At 43.2% G+C, this 24,293-nt stretch overlaps 1 protein-coding gene across 1 annotated transcript; it reads right to left on the reverse strand.

Annotated features, from left to right (window-relative positions):
* Positions 1 to 1,950: 1,950 nt before the first annotated feature.
* On the reverse strand, positions 1,951 to 23,370 carry LOC106601733 (cytochrome b-c1 complex subunit 2, mitochondrial). The gene is made up of 14 exons (XM_014194083.2): positions 23,254 to 23,370; positions 18,684 to 18,776; positions 18,123 to 18,272; positions 17,914 to 17,978; positions 16,947 to 17,003; positions 13,413 to 13,537; positions 13,100 to 13,197; positions 12,941 to 12,998; positions 9,224 to 9,319; positions 8,869 to 9,068; positions 8,553 to 8,633; positions 8,376 to 8,452; positions 8,033 to 8,186; positions 1,951 to 2,297 (listed from the first exon to the last, which is right to left on the reverse strand). The coding sequence occupies exons 1-14, from the start codon at positions 23,284 to 23,286 to the stop codon at positions 2,214 to 2,216; spliced, it is 1,371 nt and encodes a 456-aa protein (XP_014049558.2). The 5' UTR covers positions 23,287 to 23,370; the 3' UTR covers positions 1,951 to 2,213.
* Positions 23,371 to 24,293: the final 923 nt, after the last annotated feature.

Consider the following 24,293-nt stretch of genomic DNA (forward strand, 5'->3'; position numbering starts at 1 on the left):
GTGATGTTTGGATGTACCGATCCTGTGCAGGTGTTGTTACACGTGGTCTGCCACTGCGAGGACGATTAGCTGTCCGTCCTGTCTCCCTGTAGCACTGTCTTAGGCGTCTCACAGTACAGACATTGCAATTTATTGCTCTGGCCACATCTGCAGTCCTCATGCCTCCTTGTAGCATGCCTAAGCCACGTTCACGCAGATGAGCAGGGACCCTGGGCATCTTTCTTTTGGTGTTTTTCAGAGTCAGTAAAAAGGTCTCTTTAGTGTCATAAGTTTTCTTAACTGTGACCTTAATTGCCTACCGTTTGTAAGCTGTTAGTGTCTTAACGACCGTTCCGCAGGTGCATGGTCATTAATTGTTTATGGTTCATTGAACAAGCATGGGAAACAGTGTTTAAACCCTTTACAATGAAGACCTGTGAAGTTATTTTGATTTTTATGAATTATCTTTGAAAGACAGGGTCCTGAAAAAGGGACGTTTCCCCTGAGTTTATATTGCTTGCCTGTATGATCTAAGCTTTTACAGAACACAACCCTAAATTGACACTAGAATATGCAGGCGACCCAACTTGGAAAAATTGTATCCTGTGTGTTCATATTCACTCAATTGTAGGTCCCATTGGCTGACCAGGCAGAATGACATAAACACACATTCTAATAGTGGAAGAGGTCCTTAGTCCTTAGTTGACTGTGTTATATGTTAAAATGTGTTTGTATTATGAATTGTATTAATGTTTAAGGACTCTTGGAAGGTTAGTCCAAATGAGGACTAAAAGAGATCCTAATAAAATAAAATCTATACCCATTTGAAGAGAAAAAAAGTTCTTAATTTGTTTAATAAGATTAGATTTTCTCAGAGGACCCCACACTATAGCCTTCATGGCATTTATGGCACAGGAGGTATATTAGTGCATTTCCCTGTTACCACACAGTCAGTCAATCACTGATTCAAGCACCACTTCACCACCTCCAATGGGATGTTGAACCTAAATAGAACCACATGGATATCTAGCTTTATTATTTACTATGTTCCTTGAATACATGAGTCACTGACATCCAGTCGTTATCCGTGATGATTTGTCATGTTTAGTCATCAAGGCCTTTTTTGCTCCTCTCTCTAGCCATAGCTGTTATTCTTAAAGGCTGCTTTTGCTGTGCCATATTTTTGATAACGTGTTTGACCAAACTCCAGATTGATCAATATACTTAACACAAATTTTAACTTAACATGCAACAATTTCAAAATGTTTACTTAGTTACAGTTCATAGAAGGAAATCAGTCAATTGAAATAAATTGACCCCCCCAAACGATCCTACAGGTGAAGACGCCGGATGTGGAGGTCCTGGGCTGACGTGGTTACACATGGTCTGTGGTTTAAAGGCTGGTTGGACGTAAATTAACATTAAATTCTCTAGCAACAGCTCTGTTGGACATTCCTGCAGTCAGCATGCCAATTGCACGCTCCCTCAAAACTTGAGACATCTATGGCATTGTGGTGTGTGACAAAACTGCACATTTTAGTGTGGACTTTTATTGTCCCCAGCACAAGGTGCACCTGTATAATGATCATGCTTCTTGATATGCTACACCTGTCAGCTGGATGAATTATCTTAGCAAATGAGAAAAGCTCACTACCAGAGATGTAAACAAAATTGTGCACACAATTTGAGAGAAATAAGCTTTTTGTGCGTATGGAACATTTCTGGGATCTTTTATTTCAGCTCATGAAACATGTTGCGTTTATATTTTTGTTCAGTATATAAACAATACCCCCACAATTTTCCATCATTCTAACATACGTGGCTGCTACACTAGATGCAACATTTTTGCCGATATGGCAGCTCCAACAGATTTTCAAGGCTCTTCGTCTCCCCCTGCAGCAGCTGGGCGGAATAACATCAAAGATATATCATTACTCATTCACCTTGGTGATCAAATCAGACTGCCATTACTGTAGATAGACCATTTAATGAATTTACATCAAATATACAGAGAAATTGACAACAAAAATCATAATTATTCCTGATACCTGTGTACAATTATTGCAGAACAAACTTTAACATGATTTGTTAACAAAGAATTATCGTTTGCTGTGAGATGAAGTCATGGGCTTCATATCAGAACCAGGTTCCTTTTTCCGGAGTAAGCAGCCAGGCACAACCTGCCCAGGTTAAAATGTTAAATAACTGTTTCATTGTTTATGGTTTGTTTCTTTTCACAATTCATCCACGAAGGGTGTGTTGGCGAGGTGTCCGATAGCTGCCATCGATTTCTTGCCGTCCACAAACTTTCTCGCAGCCTGAAAAAACAAAATAATACACTTATCACATTGTCCTTTATTCCCCTTCAATGTGTCCCCAGCTGACCTGCTATAAATAAATGTAAATGTAGGAGGCACACAGAAATCAGTCTTCAAAAATGTTATTCATAGATCTTTTTTTTCCCTTTCTTTTTTACTTGGAGAATGGCGTTCCGATCACCTTACCCAAACATTATTATTTTACAAGACAGATGGAGGTATAGTTTGGAAGATAGACATAAAGAGGGAAAGAAAGGATTTAGGGGAACATACAGACAGCAACCCCCATAGCCAAGGGGGCAATATATTCACCATAAATATTCACAGGCATACACTGAGTGTACAAAACATTAGGAACCCCTGTTCTTTCCATGATAGACTGACCAGGTGAAAGCAATGATCCCTTATTTATGTCACCTGTTAAATCCACTTCAATCAGTGTATATGAAGGAAAGGAAACAGAAGGATTTTTAAGCCTTGAGACATGGATTGTGTATGTGTGCCATTCAGACGGTGAATTGGCAAGACAAAATATTTAAGTGCCTTTGAGCAGGATATGGTAGTAGGTGCCAGGCACACCAATTTAAGTGTCAAGAACTGAAACGCTGCTGTGTTTTTCACACTCAACAGTTTCCCGTGTGTATCAAGAATGGTCCACCACCCAAAGGACATCCAGCCAACTGACACAACTCTGGGAAGCATTGGAGTCAACATGGGCCAGCATCCCTGTGGAATGCTTTCGACATCTAGTGGAGTCCATGCCCGATGAATTACATTTACATTTTAGTCATTTAGCAGACGCTCTTATCCAGAGCGACGTACAGTTGTGAATGCATACATTTCATGCATTTTCTTTTTTTTTGTACTGGCCCCCCATGGGAATCAAACCCACAACCCTGGCGTTGCAAACACCATGCTCTACCAACTGAGCCACAGGGAACCTGAATTGAAGCTGTTCTGAGGGCAAAGGGGGGTGCAACTCAATATTAGCAAGGTGTTCCTAATGTTTTATACACTTAGTGTATATCGAATGTGAATAGATACAGTTGAAGTCGGAAGTTTACATACACCTTAGCAAAATACATTTAAACTCCGTTTTTCACAATTCCTGACATTTAATCCAAGTAAAAATTCCCTGTCTTAGGTCAGTTAGGATCACCACTTTATTTTAAGAATGTGAAATGTCAAAATAATAGTAGAGAGAATGATTTATTTCAGCTTTTATTGCTTTCAACACATACCCAGTGGGTCAGAAGTTTACATACACTCAATTAGTATTTGGTAGTATTGCCTTTAAATTGTTTAACTTGAGTCAAACATTTCGGGCTTGAGTCAAACATTTCGGGTAGCCTTCCACAAGCTTCCTGCAATAAGTTGGGTGAATTTTGGCCCATTCCTCCTGACAGAGCTGGTGTAACTGAGTCAGGTTGGTAGGCCGGCTCGCTCGCACACGCTTTTTCAGTTCTATAGGATTGAATTCAGGGCTTTGTGATGGCCACTCCAATACCTTGACTTTGTTGTCCTTAAGCCATTTTGCCACAACTTTGGAAGTATGCTTGGGGTCATTGTCCATTCGGAAGACGAATTTGCAAACAAGCTTTAACTTCCTGACTGATGTCTTGAGATGTTGCTTCAATGTATCCACATCATTTTCATTCCTCATGATGCCATCTATTTTGCGAAGTGCACCAGTCCCTCCTGCAGCAAAGCACCCCCACAACATGATGCTGCCACCCCCGTGCTTCACGGTTGGGATTGTGTTCTTCGGCTTGCAAGCCTCCCCCTTTTTCCTCCAAACATAACGATGGTCATTATGGCCAAACAGTTCTATTTTTGTTTTATCAGACCAGATGACATTTCTCCAAAAAGTATCATCTTTGTCCCCATGTGCAGATGCAAACCGTAGTCTGGCTTTTTTATGGCGGTTTTGGAGCAGTGTCAATATAGGACTTGTTTTACTGTGGATATAGATATTTTTGTATCTGTTTCCTCCAGCATCTTCACAAGGTCCTTTGCTGCTGCTCTGGGATTAATTTGCACTTTTTGCACCAAAGTATGTTCATCTCTAGGAGACAGAACGCGTCTCCTTCCTGAGCTGTATGACGGCTGCGTGGTCCCATGGTGTTTATACTTGCATACTATTGTTTGTACAGATGAACGTGGTACCTTCAGGTGTTTGGAAATTGCTCCCAAGGATGAACCAGACTTGTGGAGGTCTACAATTTATTTTTGAGGTCTTGGCTGATGTCTTGATTTTCCCATGATGTCAAGCAAAGAGGCACTGAGTTTGAAGGTAGGCCTTGAAATATACTGCTCAAAAAAATAAAGGGAACACTTAAACAACACAATGTAACTCCAAGTCAATCACACTTCTGTGAAATCAAACTGTCCACTTAGGAAGCAACACTGATTGACAATAAATTTCACATGCTGTTGTGCAAATGGAATAGACAACAGGTGGAAATTATAGGCAATTAGCAAGACAGAAAAGGAGTGCTTCTGCAGGTGGTGACCACAGACCACTTCTCAGTTCCTATGCTTCCTGGCTGATGTTTTGGTCACTTTTGAATGCTGGCGGTGCTTTCACTCTAGTGGTAGCATGAGACGGAGTCTACAACCCACACAAGTGGCTCAGGTAGTGCAGCTCATCCAGGATGGCACATCAATGCGAGCTGTGGCAAGAAGGTTTACTGTGTCTGTCAGCGTAGTGTCCAGAGCATGGAGGCTCTACCAGGAGACAGGCCAGTACATCAGGAGATGTGGAGGAGGCCGTAGGAGGGCAACAACCCAGCAGCAGGACCGCTACCTCCGCCTTTGTGCAAGGAGGAGCAGGAGGAGCACTGCCAGAGCCCTGCAAAATGACCTCCAGCAGGCCACAAATGTGCATGTGTCTGCTCAAACGGTGGCGGTGGTGCTTACAGCCCAACACCGTGCAGGACATTTGGCATTTGCCAGAGAACACCAAGATTGGCAAATTCGCCACTGGCGCCCTGTGCTCTTCACAGATGAAAGCAGGTTCACACTGAGCACATGTGACAGACGTGACAGAGTCTGGAGATGCCGTGGAGAACGTTCTGCTGCCTGCAACATCCTCCAGCATGACCGGTTTGGCGGTGGGTCAGTCATGGTGTGGGGTGGCATTTCTTTGGGGGGCCGCACAGCCCTCCATGTGCTCGCCAGAGGTAGCCTGACTGCCATTAGGTACCGAGATGAGATCCTCAGACCCCTTGTGAGACCATATGCTGGTGCGGTTTGCCCTGGGTTCCTCCTAATGCAAGACAATGCTAGACCTCATGTGGCTGGAGTGTGTCAGCAGTTCCTGCAAGAGGAAGGCATTGATGCTATGGACTGGCCCGCCCATTCCCCAGACCTGAATCCAATTGAGCACATCTGGGACATCATGTCTCGCTCCATCCACCAACGCCACGTTGCACCACAGACTGTCCAGGAGTTGGCGGATACTTTAGTCCAGGTCTGGGAGGAGATCCCTCAGGAGACCATCCGCCACCTCATCAGGAGCATGCCCAGGCGTTGTAGGGAGGTCATACAGGCACGTGGAGGCCACACACACTACTGAGCCTTATTTTGAATTGTTTTAAGGACATTACATCAAAGTTGGATCAGCCTGTAGTGTGGTTTTCCACTTTAATTTTGAGTGTGACTCCAAATCCAGACCTCCATGGGTTGATAAATTGGATTTCCATTGATTATTTTCGTTTGATTTTGTTGTCAGCACATTCAACTATGTAAAGAAAAAAGTATTTAATAAGATTATTTCATTCATTCAGATCTAGGATGTGTTATTTTAGTGTTCCCTTTATTTTTTTGAGCAGTGTACATCCACAGGTACACCTCCAATTGACTCAAATGATGTCAATTCGCCTACCAGAAGCTTCTAAAGCCATGCCATGACTTTGTCATGCACAAAGTAATGTCCAAACCGACTTGCCAAAACTATAGCTTGTTAACAAGAAATTTGTGGAGTGGTTGAAAAATGAGTTTTAATGACTCCGACTTAAGTGTATGTAAACTTCCGACTTCAACTGATATATATATATATATATATATTTTTTTTTTGTTATTTTTTTTTTATTTGTTATGTCTTAGCAATGAAGGTCAATAATGCAGTAGTAACGTAAGGTGTTAGAATCTGATATATGTTGATAAGTGACTGTCCCTAACAGTGCCTGTCCCTCTCTGTACAGGTGATCAAAGCTGCCATCATCCAGCTGACAGGGGTTGCGAAGGGAGGCGTGTCCGAGGATGATGTCACCAGAGCAAGGTGAGTTCACTAAACAACATGGCTCATTAAGTGGACATGAAACTTGGCGCTGTCTCTCTGTGGTTTTATTTTTATTTAACCTTTAACCTGTTGGGGCTAGGGGGCAGTATTTGCACGGCCGGATAAAAAAGGTACCCGATTTAAACCAAGCAGGAAGTGGAAAGTCTGAGAATTGTAGTTCTTCTTTTGATTCTCTATCTAAACTACAGTGTCTGTGGGGGACGTTGCACTTCCTAAGGCTTCCATTGGCTGTCAACAGCCTTCAGAAAGTGGTTTGAGTATTTTCCTGTGACTGGGCAGATAATAGGAGCTCAGTTACTGAGTGGTCTGCCTGGCAACAAAGGGATTGGATATGCGCAGTCACGCGAGCGCGCCATTCCTTCTTTTTCTTCTTGAATGAATATGCTATTGTCCGGTTGGAATATTATCGCAATTTTACGTTAAAAATACCATAAAGATTGATTTTAAACAGCGTTTGACATGCTTCTAAGTAAGGTAATGGAACATTTTGACTTTTCGTCTCTGGTTCCGCGCTCGCGCATTATGCCTTTGGATAAGTGATCTGTACGTACGAACAAAACAGAGGTATTTGGACATAAATATGGATTATTTGGAACAAAAACAACATTTCTTGTGGAAGTAGCAGTCCTGGGAGTGAATTCTGACGAAGATCAGCAAAGGTAAGAGAATATTTCTGATACTAATTCTGAGTTTAGGTTGCCCCGAACTTGGCGGGTGTCTGTATAGCTCACCGTGATGGCTGAGTGATGGCTGAGCTATGTACTCAGAATATTGAAAAATGTGCTTTCTCCGTAAAGCTATTTTAAAATCTGACACAGCGGTTGCATCCAGGGGTAGTCTATCTATAATTCTTTAAATAATTGTTATATAGTTTGTCAACGTTTATGATGAGTATTTTTGTAAATTGATGTGCACATTCACCGGACGTTTTGGTGGGAATACTGAACATCACGCGCCAATGTAAAATGCTGTTTTTGGATCGAACAAAACATACATGTATTGTGTAACATAATGTCCTAGGAGTGTCATCTGATGAAGATCGTCAAAGGTTAGTGCTTCATTTAGCTGTGTTTTATTGACACATGTTCTTGCTTGGAAAATGGCTGTGTGATTATTTTTGTCTATGTACTCTCCTAAGATAATCTAATGTTTTGCTTTCGCTGTAAAGCCTTTTTGAAATCGGACAATGTGGTTACATCAAGGAGAAGTGTATCTTTAAAATGGTGTAAAATAGTTGTATGTTTGAGAAAGTTGAATTATGACATTTTGTTGTTTTTGAATTTGCCGCCCTGATATTTCACTGGCTGTGTCCCGCAGATACCTAGCCCATAGAAGTTAACCAAGCCAGTCAGTTAATAACAAATTATTATTTACGTTGGTGGCCTATAATGCCTTCTTGCCCTAGCAGTAGTGAACGTTGAAGTGTACTCACGTTGACGACGTCTGCGTGGCTGACAGAGTCGATGCTCTGGGCAACTGTCTCTGGTGAGTGGTAGGCTCCGCTGGACAGAGCCTGGGCCCCCATCTCCTCCAGCAGGCCCTCGGAACTCTCCATGGACATCAGGTACTCCGCTTTCAACTGCTTCCTACCAGGTAAGAGGGGGGACAGGGTCAAAGGTCAAATCAAGGCAAGAAGGTATAATAGGCCATCAATGTAAATAATAATTTGTTATTAACTGTCTGGCTTGGTTAAAGGTGAAATAAAAATAAAACCACAGAGAGACAGCGCCAAGTTTCATGTCCACTTAATGAGCCATGTTGTTTAGTGAACTCACCTTGCTCTGGCGACATCATCCTCGGACACGCCTCCCTTCGCAACCCCTGTCACCTGGGCGATGGCAGCTTTTATCACCTGTACAGAGAGGGACGGGCACTGTTAGGGACAGTCACTTATCAACATATATCAGATTCTATCATATTCTTATGTTACTACTGCATTATAGTGTGCTCACCTCTCCTGCGGAGTCGGCTTGGGCGATGGAGTAGACTCCAAAGAGTCCAGAGTCAGCATATGTGGCATTGAACGCTGTGGCCTGCATAGGAGACAGAAATAAGCATTAGATGAACTTCTGTACACAAGATAGTCCAAGATCATTGTGCTTTCTAACCTCCACACCTTTTATTTTTCTCTGTGCGTAATTTAGACAATCATACAATGAAGACTCCAGTTATGTAGAATTTCAGCTATGTAGAATATCGATTTCTATTGTAGTGACCACAACCAACAACACAGGAATAACTGTAGCAACAAACAGGGAAGTTACTCACATCGAAGGGCTGTGTGGTTGCCTTGGCGATGCCCTGGCTCAGTTTGCTGGTGACGTTGGAGCCTCTCTTTACGTGTGGCCCGGCTCCCAGAACCCTTTGCAGCACACTAAAGGCATTGGCCTCCGCTGATCCAGTCACACCGCCCTCGCTGGCGATCAGCGAGTGGACCAGACCGGCCCCGTTCTGCACCCGCAGCTCACCTGCAGGGACACACAGTCACACACAGTTAACCACCATCAAGGTACGAACACACAACCCATCTTGGCTCACACACTGGGGTTGACTGAATCAGTGGCCCAGACTAGAGCTCAGCAGTTAGGCGTGCATTGCTTCTAAGGCTCTCTATGGGTCTTACCTCCGCGGTATACAGCCTTGGCCCCACCAACTCCAGCCCCACTGCGGACACTGAGAAACTGCTCTCCTACCTGCCTCAGCACAGAGTGATTCACACCTGGGGAGAGACGGCATAGACAAGGGTCATGTCACTGGAAGACACACCAGAGAGCCAGCAGGAGACACACACACACACAGGTGGACTGTCATCACATAGACATCACATGCCCTCAGTTCAGTGTTTCACACAGGGGTACATACTAGGGCCGGGAATTGCCAGGGATCTCACGATATTATCACCATACTTAAGTGCTGAAGCGATATGTAGTGTCATTCTATATGTATTGCGATTCGATACTGTGATTTTATTGCGATTCAATATATATTTTGCTCACCATATGTCTGCTGCCGAGGGACAAGAGAGAGCCATGAGAAAATGACTTTTGATCAGTAAGGGAAATATACTACATGGCTAAAAGTATGTGGACACCCCTTCAACTTAGTGGATTTGGCTACTTCAGTCACACCCGTTGCTGACAGGTGTAAAAATCGAGCACAATCATGCAATCTCCATAGACAAACATTGGCAGTAGAATGACCTGTACTGAAGCGTTCAGTGACTTTCAACGTGGCACCGTCATAGGATGCCACCTTTCCAACAAGTCAGTTTGTAAAATTCCTGCCCTGCTAGAGCTACCCCAGTCAAATGTAAGTGCTGTTATTGTGAAGTGGAAACGTCTCGGAGCAACAACAGCTCAGCCGCGAAGTGGTAGGCCACACAAGTTCACGGAACGGGACTGCCGAGTGCTGAAGCGCGTAAACATTGTATGTCCTCGGGTTGCAACACTCACTACCGAGTTCCAAACTGCCTCTGGAAGCAACATCAACACAATAACTGCTCACCAGGAGCTTCATGAAATGGGTAAGTTCAAGCGTTGGCTGGAGTGGTGTAAAGCTCGATGCCATTGGACTCTGGAGCAATGGAAACGTGTTCTCTGGAGTGATGAATCGCGCTTCACCATCTGGCAGTCCGACTGACGAATCTGGGTTTGGTGGATGCCAAGAGAACGCTACCTGCCCCAATGCATAGTACCAACTGTAAAGTTTGATGGAGGAGGAATAATGGTCTGGGGCTGTTTTTCAAGGTTCGGGCCCCTTAGTTCCAGTGAAGGGAAATCTTAACGCTAGAGCATACAATGACATTATAGACGATTCTGTGCTTCCAACTTTGTGGTAACAGTTTGGGGAAGGCCCTTTCCTGTTTTAGCATGACAATGCCCCCATGCACAAAGCGAGGTCCATACAGAAATAGTTTGTCGAGATCGGTGTGGAAGAACTTGATTGGCCTGCACAGAGCCCTGACCTCAACCCCATCGAACACATTTGAGATGACTTGGAATGCCAACTGCGAGCCAGGCCTAATCACCCAACATCAGTGCCCGACCTCACTAATACTCTTGTGGCTTAATGGAAGCAAGTCCCCGCAGCAATGTCCCAACATTTAGTGGAAAGCCTTCCCAGAAGAGTGGAGGCTGTTATAGCAGCAAAGGGGGGAGCAACTCTATATTATTAACCATAATTCTGGAATGAGATGTTCGACAGGTAGGTGTTGTCATGACTGTCCTGATCAGGTCAGGTTACAGGAGACCACAACCCTACAGATTATCTCTCACCCCCAACAGAGGAGGAGAGATCTAGGGGTCTGAAGATGTGGGGGTTTTATGACCCCTCACGCCCATGGTAAATCTTAGGCAATAGACAAAATTCCTTTGTCCTCTCACTATGGAGAACCAGCCTCAGAACATTAAACATGCAATAAAGGGACTTTGGAACAATGGTTTCAGTCAGCCACAATGGTGGTCATGACGATAGATGGAATATGAAAATTAATGTCATTTTTGTCTGGTTATTAAAGGTTAAAGGACGATGTTATTACGGAAACATTATAACTTTAAGAGTTTTCCTAGTATATGCTTGATGTTTATACATTGTACGTTGTGTGGAAAATGTCCAAATCAAAGAGAATGTTTTGGTAAAGATGAAATGTGATGTTAGTTGTCTATAATTGGATTGGAGTTAAATCTAGACCTTGCCTCTTAACTTGGTACGCCCAGAGAATTGCCCTAAAGGTGGTTACGCCAACTTCTGACCCGAGGGTATAAGACATGTGAGTTAAGAATGATCATATCAGACTAAGTGACCCGTGCTGCAGCTAAGGTCTGAAAATTCAACGAACCCAAAACAAGGTTGAAGACAAAGAAATATTTTTCTACCCAAGCTACGGATGAGTAGCTGTGTCTAAGCGGGTGAATTCAAGCCGGACCACCCGGGCTCCACTCCCCATCGAATCGTGGTATCTACGCTGTTTCCATTCCTACGCTGTGAGCTCTGAGCTACAGAGCTGGCTGTCCTCCGAAGATCCCTTTCAGAACAAGGGTGAGGAATAAGGCCACTAAGCCAAAAGGACACTGACATTGTGAGGACAACCAGAGAGTTGCACCAGAGAAGAGCGTCATTGAGATGCCTAAACGGGCCACGCGGAGAATCCACGGAGACCTTCAACACGTAATTACATCATTATATTCTGACCCATAAGAGCGGCAGTTTGGGGCAAGGTTAGGGTTAAAATAAGCATAGCTGACAAATGCATGTTTCTCTCGTGTACTTTCTCTTTTTCTCTCTTTTTGAAATCCCCATTTTGGGTAACACGTCACAGTGTGTTAGCCCGTTATACTAAGTTCTAATCAATAGTCTAGACTGTGTTTTTGTGTATCTTTTATTATCATTTTGCTTTCTAGTAAATAAATAATCAACTAAAATTGGTGTGGTACGAACTCATTGGTGGGTCTGTACAGATTCCCGGATTATGCGACGTTCAGAATGAGACTGTAGAGGAAATTGATTAATTAGCGACTGTTGTAAAATCGATATTCTGATATTCTTTGTGTTAATTTGGGAAATAGAAACTCAATAAAACAAATTTTCCCATGGTGCCCCAGGTTTATATTCATTTAATCACGCAATTATAAACCGTTAATCATTCGATGAGCAGAAGTCGTCACATTAACTAATACAACATCACTACAGTGTCCACATACTTAAGACCATGTAGTGTAAGTGCTGAAAACAAATTAGCTCCCTATTTAAAAAGAAGATAGAGAACAGGTTTTGGGGCAGGTACAGCCAACTAGCGCAAAAACAATATTGCGATATTATCAAAACAATACGATATCGTCAAAAATAATATCTCAATATGTAACTAGCGATTTATTTCCTATCACTTGTACATACCAGAGAGCAGTCATGTCACACACACACACAGTGCGTCATACTAGAGCAGAACAGCTGACCTCTACTCCACATATCTTTAGACAGCCTTTAACTCTAGGGTTTGAACAGAGGCCAAAGGAAATGTGATGTGTACACAGTACGCACGCACACACAGAGGGAGAGAGTGTTTACGTCGGCCTAATTCAAAAGATGTGACCCAATCAATAGGGTTGTTCCGATTCCCTACTCTTCTTCCTGAAGTGTGCACTTGCTCAATATCCCCTCAAGGATTTAAAAGTAATATATTGGTTAGAGTGAGTTTCCACAATATTTCTTTTCAATCCATGAGGGGCTGCACACTTCAGGGAAAAGGTAGGGCAAGGAATCAGAACAGCCCCAGAGACATGCTGAAGGAGCTGCAACATGTAGAAAGGAGAACCCAGGGTGACATTGGATCAAAAAGACTCACCTAGTCCTACAAGAGCCATTCTGGCACTGGTGAAATTGTTCTGGACAAAGGACTGCAGCTAAGGGGGATAAGGAAGTAGGAGAGAGTTTGAGAGAGCTAAGCTGTGACAAACACAAGGTAGCACTATAGTGAACAACACAGCTATTAACACAGTCTTACCTGTTCACCACTGACTTTGCCAACCATGTAGTCAGGACAGTACAGGGAGTTGGATAGAGCATTTTTGTAAGCAGCTTCATGCAACTTCTCAATGACACCTTCAGAGAAATAAACCCCATATAAAAAGACTTCAGTCAGTGTGTTGGCAAGGAGTACTAATAACAGGATGCTAGACAAATGACTATAGAATTTTTTTTTATCTGCAGCATACAAATATATACTAAACCAAAATGCTACTGGTAATTCAATAAAACATTAATTCAACAAGGAGCAATAGTGCTGGACAAGTGAATAGAGAGGAAGTGTTGCTGACCTATCTGTGAACACTGCTGGGCCAGGGCCCGGTCTACCTTGACCCTGGAGGTCAGGTCATCCACCTCCCATGGCCGGAACTCTGGGGTCGTGGTCACGTTGATCAGGTACTCCATCACTGTGTCTCTGAGGAGAAGGATGGACGTTGGATGGGCAGACACAAACATACGGACACACACGGACAATGCAACAGTCATAACTCTCAACATACAGTGGCAAGAAAAAGTATGTGAACCCTTTGGGAATAACTGGATTTCTGCCTAAATTGGTCATCAAATTTGATCTGATCTTCATCTAAGTCACAACAATAGACAAACACAGTCTGCTTAAACTAATAACACACAAACAATTAGAAGTTGTCATGTCTTTATTGAACACACTGTGTAAACATTCACAGTGCAGGGTGGGAAAAGTATGTGAACCCTTGGATTTAATAATTGGTTGACCCTCCTTTGGCAGCAATAACCTCAACCAAACATTTTCTGTACATTCGTGGCCAAAAGTTTTGAGAATTACAAATATAAATTTTCACAAAGTCTGCTGCCTCAGTTTGTATGATGGCAATTTGCATATACTGCAGAATGTTATGAAGTGACCAGATTAATTGCAAAGTCCCTCTTTGCCATGCAAATGAACTGAATCCCAAAAACACATTTCTACTGCATTTCAGCCCTGCCACAAAAGGACCAGCTGACATCATGTCAGTGATTCTCTCGTTAACACAGGTGTGAGTGTTGACGAGGACACGGCTGGAGATCACTCTGTCATGTTGATTGAGTTTGAATAACAGACTGGAAGCTTTAAAAGGAGGGTGGTGCTTGGAATCATTGTTCTTCCTCTGTCAACCATGATTACCTGCAAGGAAACACGTGCCGTCATCATTGCTTTGCACAAAAAGGGCTTCACAGGCAAAGATATTGCTGCCAGTAAGATTGCACCTAAATCAACCATTTATCAGATCATCAAGAACTTCAAGGAGAGTGGTTCAAATGTTGTGAAGAAGGCTTCAGGGCGCCCAAGAAAGTCCAGCAAGCGCCAGGACCGTCTCCTAAAGTTGATTCAGCTGCGGGATCGAGCCACCACCAGTACAGAGCTTGCTCAGGAATGGCAGCAGGCAGGTGTGAGTGTATCTGCATGCACAGTGAGGCGAATACTTTTGGAGGATGGCTGGTGTCAAGAAGTGCAGCAAAGAAGCCACTTCTCTCCAGGAAAACATCAGGGGACAGACTGATATTCTGCAAAAGATACAGAGATTGGACTGCTGAGGACTGGGATTGTTTGGGGCATCCGGAAAAAAGCTTGTCCGGAGAAGACAAGGTGAGCGCTACCATCAGTCCTGTGTCATGCCAACAGTAAAGCATCGTGAGACCATTCATGTGTGGGGTTGCTTCTCAGCCAAGGGAGTGGGCTCACTCACAATTTTGCCTAAGAACACAGCCATGAATAAAGAATGGTACCAACACATCCTCCGAGAGCAACTTCTCCCAACCATTCAGGAACAGTTTGGTGACGAACAATGCCTATTCCAGCATGATGGAGCGCCTTACTATAAGGCAAAAGTGATAACTAAGTGGCTCGGGGAACAAAACATCGATATTTTGGGTCTATGGCCAGGAAACTCCCCAGACCTTAATCCCATTGAGAACTTGTGGTCAATCCTCAAGAGGCGGGTGGACAAACAAAAACCCACAAATTCTGACAAACTCCAAGCATTGATTATGCAAGAATGGGCTGCCATCAGTCAGGATGTGGCCCAGAAGTTAATTGACAATTGGTGGATTGCAGAGGTCTTGAAAAAGAAGGGTCAACACTGCAAATATTGACTCTTTGCATCAACCTCATGTAATTGTCAATAAAAGCCTTTGACACTTATGAAATGCTTGTAATTATACTTCAGTATTCCATAGTAAAATCTGACAAAAATATCTAAAGACATTGAAGCAGCAAACTTTGTGGAAATTAATATTTGTGTCATTCTCAAAACTTTTGGCCACGACTGTAGTTGCGGATCAGATCTGCACAACAGTCAGGAGGAATTTTAGACCATTCCTCTTTACAAAACTGTTTCAGTTCAGCAATATTCTTGGGATGTCTGGTGTGAACTGCTCTCTTGAGGTCATGCCACAGCATCTCATTCGGGTTGAGGTCAGAACTCTGACTGGGCCACTCCAGGAGGCCTATTTTCTTCTGTTGAAGCCATTCTATTGTTGATATACTTCTGTGTTTTGGGCCGTTGTCCTGTTGCGTCACCCAACTTCTATTGAGCTTCAATTAGCGGACAGATAGCCTAATATTATCCTGCAAAATGTCTTGATAAACTTGGGAATTCATTTTTCCGTCGATTATAGCAAGCTGTCCAGGCCCTGAGGCAGGCCCAAACCATGATGCTCCCTCCACCATACTTTACAGTTGGAATGAGGTTTTGATGTTGGTGTGCTGTGCCTTTTTTTCTCCACACAGTGTTGTGTGTTCCTTCCAAACAACTCAACTGTAGTTTCATCTGTCCACAGAATATTGTGCCAGTAGCGCTGTGGAACATCCAGGAGCACTTTTGCAAACTTCAGACGTGCAGCAGTGTTTGTTTTGGACAGCAGTGGCTTCTTCCGTGGTGTCCTCCCATGAACACCATTCTTGTTTAGTGTTTTACGTATCATAGACTCGTCAGAGATGTTAGTATGATCCAGAGATTTCTGTAAGTCTTTAGCTGACACTCTAGGATTCTTCTTAACCTCATTGAGCATTCTGCGCTGTGCTCTTGCAGTCATCTTTGCAGGACGGCCACTCCGAGGGAGAGTAACAACAGTGCTGAACTTTTATAGACAATTTGTCTTACCGTGGACATATGAACATCAAGGCTTTTAGAGATACTTTTGTAACCCTTTCCAGCTTTATGTAAGCCAACCATTTTTTATCTTAGGTCTTCTGAGATCTCTTTTGTTCGAGGCATGGTTCACATCAGGCAATGCTTCTTGTGAATAGCAAACTCAAATTTTGTGAGTGTTTTTTATAGGGCAAGGCAGCTCTAACCAACATCTCCAATCTCGTCTCATTGATTGGACTCCAGGTTAGCTGACTCCTGACTCCAATTAGCTTTTGGAGAAGTCATTAACCTAGGGGTTCACAAACTTTTTCCAACCTACACCGTGAATGTTTAGATTATGTATTCAATATAGACAAGAAAAATACAATAATTTGTTTGTTATTAGTTTAAGCAGACTATGTTTATCTGTTGTTGTGACTTAGATGAAGATCAGATAAAATTTGATGACCAATTTATGCAGAAATCCAGGTAATTCCAGAGGGTTCACATACTGTTTCTTGCCACTGTAGATGATGAATCAAGATGATCTCAAGTGGCCCTGTGGGAAGCCTCTATGATAAATAGGTAAGAAACACAGCGTCTAATTACACCATGAATCAACCGTGTCCTCGCATACAACGGGCCCGTAATTCAAGTTTCCTCATCCATCAATTCAACACCAAAGTAAACCCACACACTATGAGGGAGTCTGGCTGTGGTAGTAAGGGTACTTACAAGTGGTCTCTCAAACACTCCACAGAGTAAACCATGGTCTCCCTCGATGACGTTACGCTGCAGACACACAGAAAACAGACATCTTAGCTACATCCTCCAGACTAGACTAGCTATGATGCACATTGGTTTGCAATGAGGTGAAAATAGGAACATTCTTGTGCTGTGTGTGCAGATAGGCATTTACTGGGATGATTCATGTACTAGCTGGCACAGCCACAAAGTCATAAAATCTGATTTTAAACCTAACCTTAACCATACTGCTAATCTTAAATTGAGACGAAAAAAAAACACATTTTTGTTTTCATAACTTTGTTTACGATATAGCCAATTTTGACTTTGCAGCTGGCCCATCTAGCGGAACACTTAGCTTTGCCCCCAGGACAAGATTCATCCCAATAAATGTCAACCTGCATGTGACTCTGTGCTTCTCTCATCTTGTTCATTCTACTCCATCCTAAAACGTGAGCCCCCCGTTGACTCCAGGGCAACTGTATGTGTGTGCATCTATAATGTAGTGAAGCTATAGCTTGTGTGAGGTATGGGTGTTGAAGTTGGTGTTAATGTTTCACTGCCTCCTACATTTACGTTTATTTACAACAAGTCAGGCGGGGACACAGAAGGAATAAGGGACAAGGAGGGAAGGGGTACACAACACAAGTGTATAATATAATAATATTCCATAATATTCCATTTAGCAGACGCTTTTATCCAAAGCGACTTACAGTCATGCGTGCATACATTTTATTTATGGTTGGCCCCGAGAATCGAACCCACAACCCTGGCAGTACAAGCGCCATGCTCTACCAACTGAGCCATACAGGGTAACATAGGGTATATTGTAGCATACACTCTGTATGTGGAGATAGGGTGATAGGGAACAGTATAATGTATACTGCATGAGGACAGAAATGGGCTTAGGGGACAGGGAGGGAGGGGACATAGTGCTGTACTCTCCATACTCACTGACCTCAGACTACCCCCCACTGCCTCCACACCACGACAGATCCTGAACGCAGACGCTCCCTTAGTAGTCTGAAAACAACAACAGTGACAGTGTTCATTCATTAACTTAAGGACTTTAAAAAAACTGTGTAGTTGTGATGGAAATTGCCCTTATTGTTGAAGTCATTCATAAGTCAGAGAGATCAATCCATTCATAAAACCACTGGGACTTACCAGGTTGGCTGCCAACCGCAGGACATGACTGACTCCCTGGTTCTCCACAGTCTCATAACGAGTGCCTGCTTTCACAAACACACCCACACTGGACACGGGAGAGTAGTTCTCCAACGACGCGATCACTAGACCGTTGGGCAGCTTGGACATCTAGTAGAGAACACAGGGAGGGAGAGTTATGATGTCACAGCTGGAACACACGTGAGACTGGCAGCATTGTTGTTTTGGAAACTGCAGAGTGAATAAGAGAGTAAACATTCCATTCTGTTCAACCGAGGTAAAGTTCTTGTGATCAACTACACAACCAAAAGTTCATTTTCCAATATGGAGGGAAAAATATGGCTGCACAGTAAGTAAAAGTGTGTGCATGGTAGTGCCTAAAACAAGTCTACACATGAACATAATCACAATGCTTAGCCATAGAGTAGAGCACATCCTCATCCCTGACACGCCACGCAAGGACCCACCAAGAAAAACTCCACACCCCAGTTTGGGCTACAACTAGGTCCCAGAGTTTTTCCTGTGATCCCATGTGAAAACGTCTTGGCCTCTATGACATACCTGTACACTCTGGGGGGGCAGGGCCGCCCCAGCCTTCAGGCCAGCCAAGGGCTCAGTGAGGACATCACTCCTCCTGGTGGCATAGCATCGTATCTGGGGAGGGAAATTATAAAAACCATGTCAACAAACACTCACCAGCACTTCCTCAGCTAGGGAATTACAATATGATACACTATTCAATTCATGTGGAGGGATCTAGATTTCCTTCTGTCCTCAAATGACCCCAGTCAAATGACTTCTTATTGCTGAAAATAATACTACAGGTGGATTAAACCAAACCATCATAACAGGTTTTGTTTAGGAGGATGTTTTGTGATACGAGCAGCTTCCTCTAGACCTAAAGACGGGAGATGAATTCTGAGCCTGGTCTAGACTAGAGCAGTGGGTATTCTTGATGATATTTAGTCCACTCTGAGGGTAGACTCACTGGGTGCCAGGCCAACCTGAAATATGTAGTATGTTAAGCCTTCTTCTTATTTGTCCTTCCAAGAAGACACATCATACATTGGCTGTAGCACCTTGGTTAAGATGAGGGTGAGGTGTAGGGAAACTCAATCAGTAGTAAGGCTAAATCCTAAAGACCTGATATGATCCAACCCCCAGTCAAACATCTAATGTTAGAAGAGATTATGGTGTCTGCTTGACCAGACAACCCGACAACAATATGAAAGAGAGAAATAGAAGCTACTCATTTTTGTTGCAGTATGTAGTCTTCCAGATGCTTTAATGTGGAAAATGATTTATGTTATTTCCACAGAAATGACCAAAACAGGTGTCTCCAACCTTTTCTGGCATGAGAGCTACTAAAAACAAAAGTGTTGCGAGCTACTCATTTTTTCCTAGCTTTCAAATAGGCCCAACTACTTACTCTTGTACACTATGTTTTCTGTTTTATTTTTCCTGGTTTTAGATTTGTTTAAGTTTTTCACTTTCAAAAGTATAATTGTTCATAGAATAACAACAAAATTGGATGGTCTGAGTCCATGTCAACGGTTAAATCACATCAGAATTATTTTTTTTTGTTTAGATATGTAAGAAAACTTAGGTATGTAAAAATGTGTAATTCCCCTTAAGTTACGCAATTAAATGGCCAAATGCGCATCTAGTGAGTGAGGAATGTGCTAGGACCTTGAGATGGCGGAAGCAGAAAGCGCGTCGAGTAGTTAGCGAGAAAGATTATTGGAAAACAGTGAAGAATGGAACAAAATGGGCTGAAGTTGTTGTGGAAAATGAGTCTGATGTATCGTTCCTTGTTGGAGTACGTTTTTTTTTGGATAAAGATGTTTATTTGGGAAACCCTTTTGAAGTCACGAGGATGGGAAAAGTGGATGCAGTCAAAGTAACCAGAAGTGGTATGGTGTTGATATTGTGTCTATCTAAAGAGCAAAAGGAGTGTGCATTGTGGCTCTCGAAAATATCGATGCATGAAGTGAACAGCTTTGATTTTCGGAGCAGGGCACCGGTAAAATGTTATTTCTGGCGTCCTATTGGACATTGATAATCATTATCTTAGGCCAAAAATTCCAGGAGTAGTTAATGCACGTCGCTTGACACATATGGAGAATGGGAAAAAGGAGCCGTTTATCTGTATTATTGTTTAATTAGTATATACCACCCTAAGATACGCCGTAAAAGCGTTCGTCCAAAACCGATGCAATGCAAGAAGTGTAAAAAGGTTGGCCATGTGTCAAGTCTTTGCAGACGGAAGGAATGTAATTGAAGAGTCTTAATGTAAAATGTTGCAACTGTGGTGGTGGGGATCGTATTTCCGAATTCCCTGAGTGCCCTGTTAGGGTGAAAGAGGTTGAGGTGTCAAAGATCAGGGATGTAGGAGGTGAAGAGCTTTGAAGGGGCAAGAGGCCACAGTTCTGAAGAAGATGTGGCGGTGAATATGCCACAACCAGTTGCAAATGTTGAATACACTTATTGTGAAAAAGGTGTATTTTGTAGCATTTATAGCCACAGTTATTAATTGTACTGCACAAGTGTCCAAGAAGCTGGACATCATATCTGCAGCAGATAGGTTTTTGGGCCTCCAAGACTTAATGGCAGAAGCACTGCAAGGACTACTATCACCAGGCTATGTTCCGGCATCACAGGATCCTTCTGAGCCTGTGTAGGGACCTGCTTAAAACAGAAAAGCTTTAGTTTCATTAACATTTCGTTACAGATAGTTTGTATGGATTTTTTTTTATGCATTTCTTACCCCAATTTTTCCCCCCTTCCTTTTTTGAGCCTTATTATCAACTCGTACAGTAGGTGGCGGAATGCACATATAATTGATGCGAACGCCATTATACCAAAGAAGAAGAACTAACTTTGCAGTTAACATTTAATTGAGAAGGTTTTAGGGAAACTCTGTGTCAACCCACAAAATGGTTATCATATTACTGGCTACACATAGTGTGAAGGAGAAACACGCGCACCACACAGACAAACGCAATATTGCTGGAAATGAATAGGCAGATAGTGTTAGGTTTGGCTTTTTAAGCCAATAGTGGCTAACCAGGAGTTGGATAATGTCAATGTTGCGTTGATTAGATAGTAACTGGGAGCTTGCTGTGTCTGATACTTGATACTTGTCAAATTGTATGTACAGAATTGTTTGGCAAGCTTCTCGTAGGTGGGCTGTGAGCTAATTGACCTGTTGGAGACGTCTGACCTAAACCAATCTGGAACCTGATATCTGAAAAGCTAATAAACTGAAAAGCTAATAGGCATGCTGCAAGGAGGCATGAGGACTGCAGATGTGGCCAGGGCAATAAATTGCAATGTCCGTACTGTGAGACGCCTAAGACAGCGCTACAGGGAGACAGGACGGACAGCTGATCGTCCTCGCAGTGGCAGACCACGTGTAACAACACCTGCACAGGATCGGTACATCCGAACATCACACCTGCAGGACAGGTACAGGATGGCAACAACAACTGCCCGAGTTACACCAGGAACGCACAATCCCTCCATCAGTGCTCAGACTGTCTGCAATAGGCTGAGAGAGGCTGTAGGCCTGTTGTAAGGCAAGTCCTCACCAGACATCACCGGCAACAACGTCACCTATGGGCACAAACCCACCGTCGCTGGAACAGACAGGACTGGCAAAAAGTGCTCTTCACTGACGAGTCACGGTTTTGTCTCACCAGGGGTGATGGTCGGATTCGTGTTTATCGTCAAAGGAATGAGCGTTACATCGAGGCCTGTGCTCTGGAGCGATTTGGAGGTAGAGGGTCCATCATGGTCTGGGGCGGTGTGTCACAGCATCATCGGACTGAGCTTCTTGTTATTGCAGGCAATCTCAACGCTGTGCGTTACAGGGAAGACATCCTCCTCCCTCATGTGGTACCCTTCCTGCAGGCTCATCCTGACATGACCCTCCAGCATGACAATGCCACCAGCCATACTGCTCTTTCTGTGCGTGATTTCCTGCAAGACAGGAATGTCAGTGTTCTGCCATGGCCAGCCAAGAGCCCGGATCTCAATCCCATTGAGCACATCTGGGACCTGTTGGATCGGAAGGTGAGGGCTAGGGCCGTTCCCCCCAGAAATGTCTGGGAACTTGCAGGTGCCTTGGTGGAAGAGTGGGGTAACATCTCACAGCAAGAACTGGCAATGTCTGTGGAACTTGTTCAGTTTGTGTCTGTTGTTGAATCTTGTGTAAATTTGTATTAACATATGTTAAGTTTGCTGAAAATAAACGCAGTTGACAGTGACAGGACGTTTCTTTTTGTTGCTGAGTTTGTCGGCTAAGCCTATCTGCAGACAGCTGAGTTAGACACCAAACACTTGGCTGCCACTGCGAATTCTGTCTGAGGTGCAAATAGTCTATAATAAAACACCTCAATGCTGATGCTTTGGACCTCAAGCATTAGCAAGTAGCACTGGGAATTCTGCAGCACACTCCAGATATAATATAATACATTGTTCAAAAACAAGGCAATATCAAAACATTAACTTGTCAAGCTTCCTAGAAATCAACAGTATACTAGATAAGACGGGAGAAAACCGGTGGCTTGTTGTCAGACTGTCGTACCTAAAGCTGCCAGTTACTAAATCCCATCACTACCAATCAACATTGCAGTGTGATTACTTAATAGGTGATTTGAGACATTGACTGTTCCATGGTATGTCACCTGGCTTGGATTGTCAGTGCGGGATTGATCTGAAAAACCAGCAGAACCGCAATGACCTTCAATGGGTTGAGCTGGAGTGGAACCATGGGCTACGTGACAGCTAGCTAGCAATACAGCCTGCCAGCGATTCGCCAGTAATGAACATGCCATTGTAAAATATAGTACATAGCCTCATTTGTAAGTAAGAATGGCTATTATAGGTTCATAAAACCGATTGGATACATTATCTCGGTCAAGATTATAGAAGTAAGCACGCTTAGCTAACTTTACTAGGGTAACCGACAGGCTAATTAACCATCCGTTTCCACTAGCCAACCTTGGCTACTAAGCCGGCGAGTCCACGGGGTGGGTTCCAATTGACTCCCCAACGGAAAGAATGCACGAAACCTCATGACACATCGTTGTAAAATACACGTTTAATAGGATAGAGTAACGAGACTCACGGAGAATTTATTTAGAGTTCGGATCCCTTTCATGACTCCCGTTTCTCTCCTTCAGCCGCAGTAAAATACAGATATGGACGCCCTGACGTCCTACCCACAATGCACCGCTCTTCACAGCCAATCCAAAAATGGTAAAAAGATTCGTCAAAGATATTTAACTTTAACGGGCCAATCGGTAGTTGAAACAATACTGTTTTGATAAAAAGCTGAGGGATGAGCCTGGAGAAATGTTACCAATTAAATTCATAGACAGAGCTATGGATGCAAGGACTGACCATCCATGATATCCAAATTAAAGTTGTAACCATGGTTTGAGGCTATACAATGCAGAGGAGGCTGGTGGGAGGAGCGGGCTCATTGTAATAGATGGAATCAATGGCACGGAGTAAAACATGTGGTTTCCATGTGTTTAATACGTTACAGTATTCCATTCCAGCCATTATAATGAGCCCACTCCTCCCACCAGCCTCCTCTGCATTGTATAGCCTCAAACCATGGTTACAACTTTAATTTGGATATCATGGATGGTGAATTTTTACACTGCTGCTCCATTCCATCATCCTATAGCTCCTTCCACCAGCCTCCACTGATACAGTGTTTGTTTACATTAACCTTGTTTACAACCATTGGAATAATACAAGCTAATATTTTGGGTTCTGATGAGGTATGACTAATGACATCATTGGGTACGATAGTTAGGGTATATACCATTCATTTATAAGTGCAAAATGGAAGTAGCAACTGCAGACTGCCCCTTTAACAAGATTAACATGGATCAGATTCAGAAGTTGTATGGACAGGCTGAGTCGACTGTAATGCATTTTCATATTGGAACTTTTGCCATAAGGGTATGTGTTAAATACACTACAATAAAACAAAACAGTTGTGGTGACTGAAGGAGAAACAGCTGAGCTGAAGAGAGAGGGCAGGTCTGGTGTGATCAACTGGGCTTGTCATCAAACCCACCACAAGACTGTCTTAGCCCACTGAGCTAAAGCCTATGCATTAGCTTGGGGAACTAGCGCAAGTCTTCAGGTCTC

The sequence above is a fragment of the Salmo salar genome, chromosome ssa03 (genome assembly GCF_905237065.1).
Source record: "Salmo salar chromosome ssa03, Ssal_v3.1, whole genome shotgun sequence".
Lineage (NCBI taxonomy): Eukaryota > Metazoa > Chordata > Actinopteri > Salmoniformes > Salmonidae > Salmo > Salmo salar.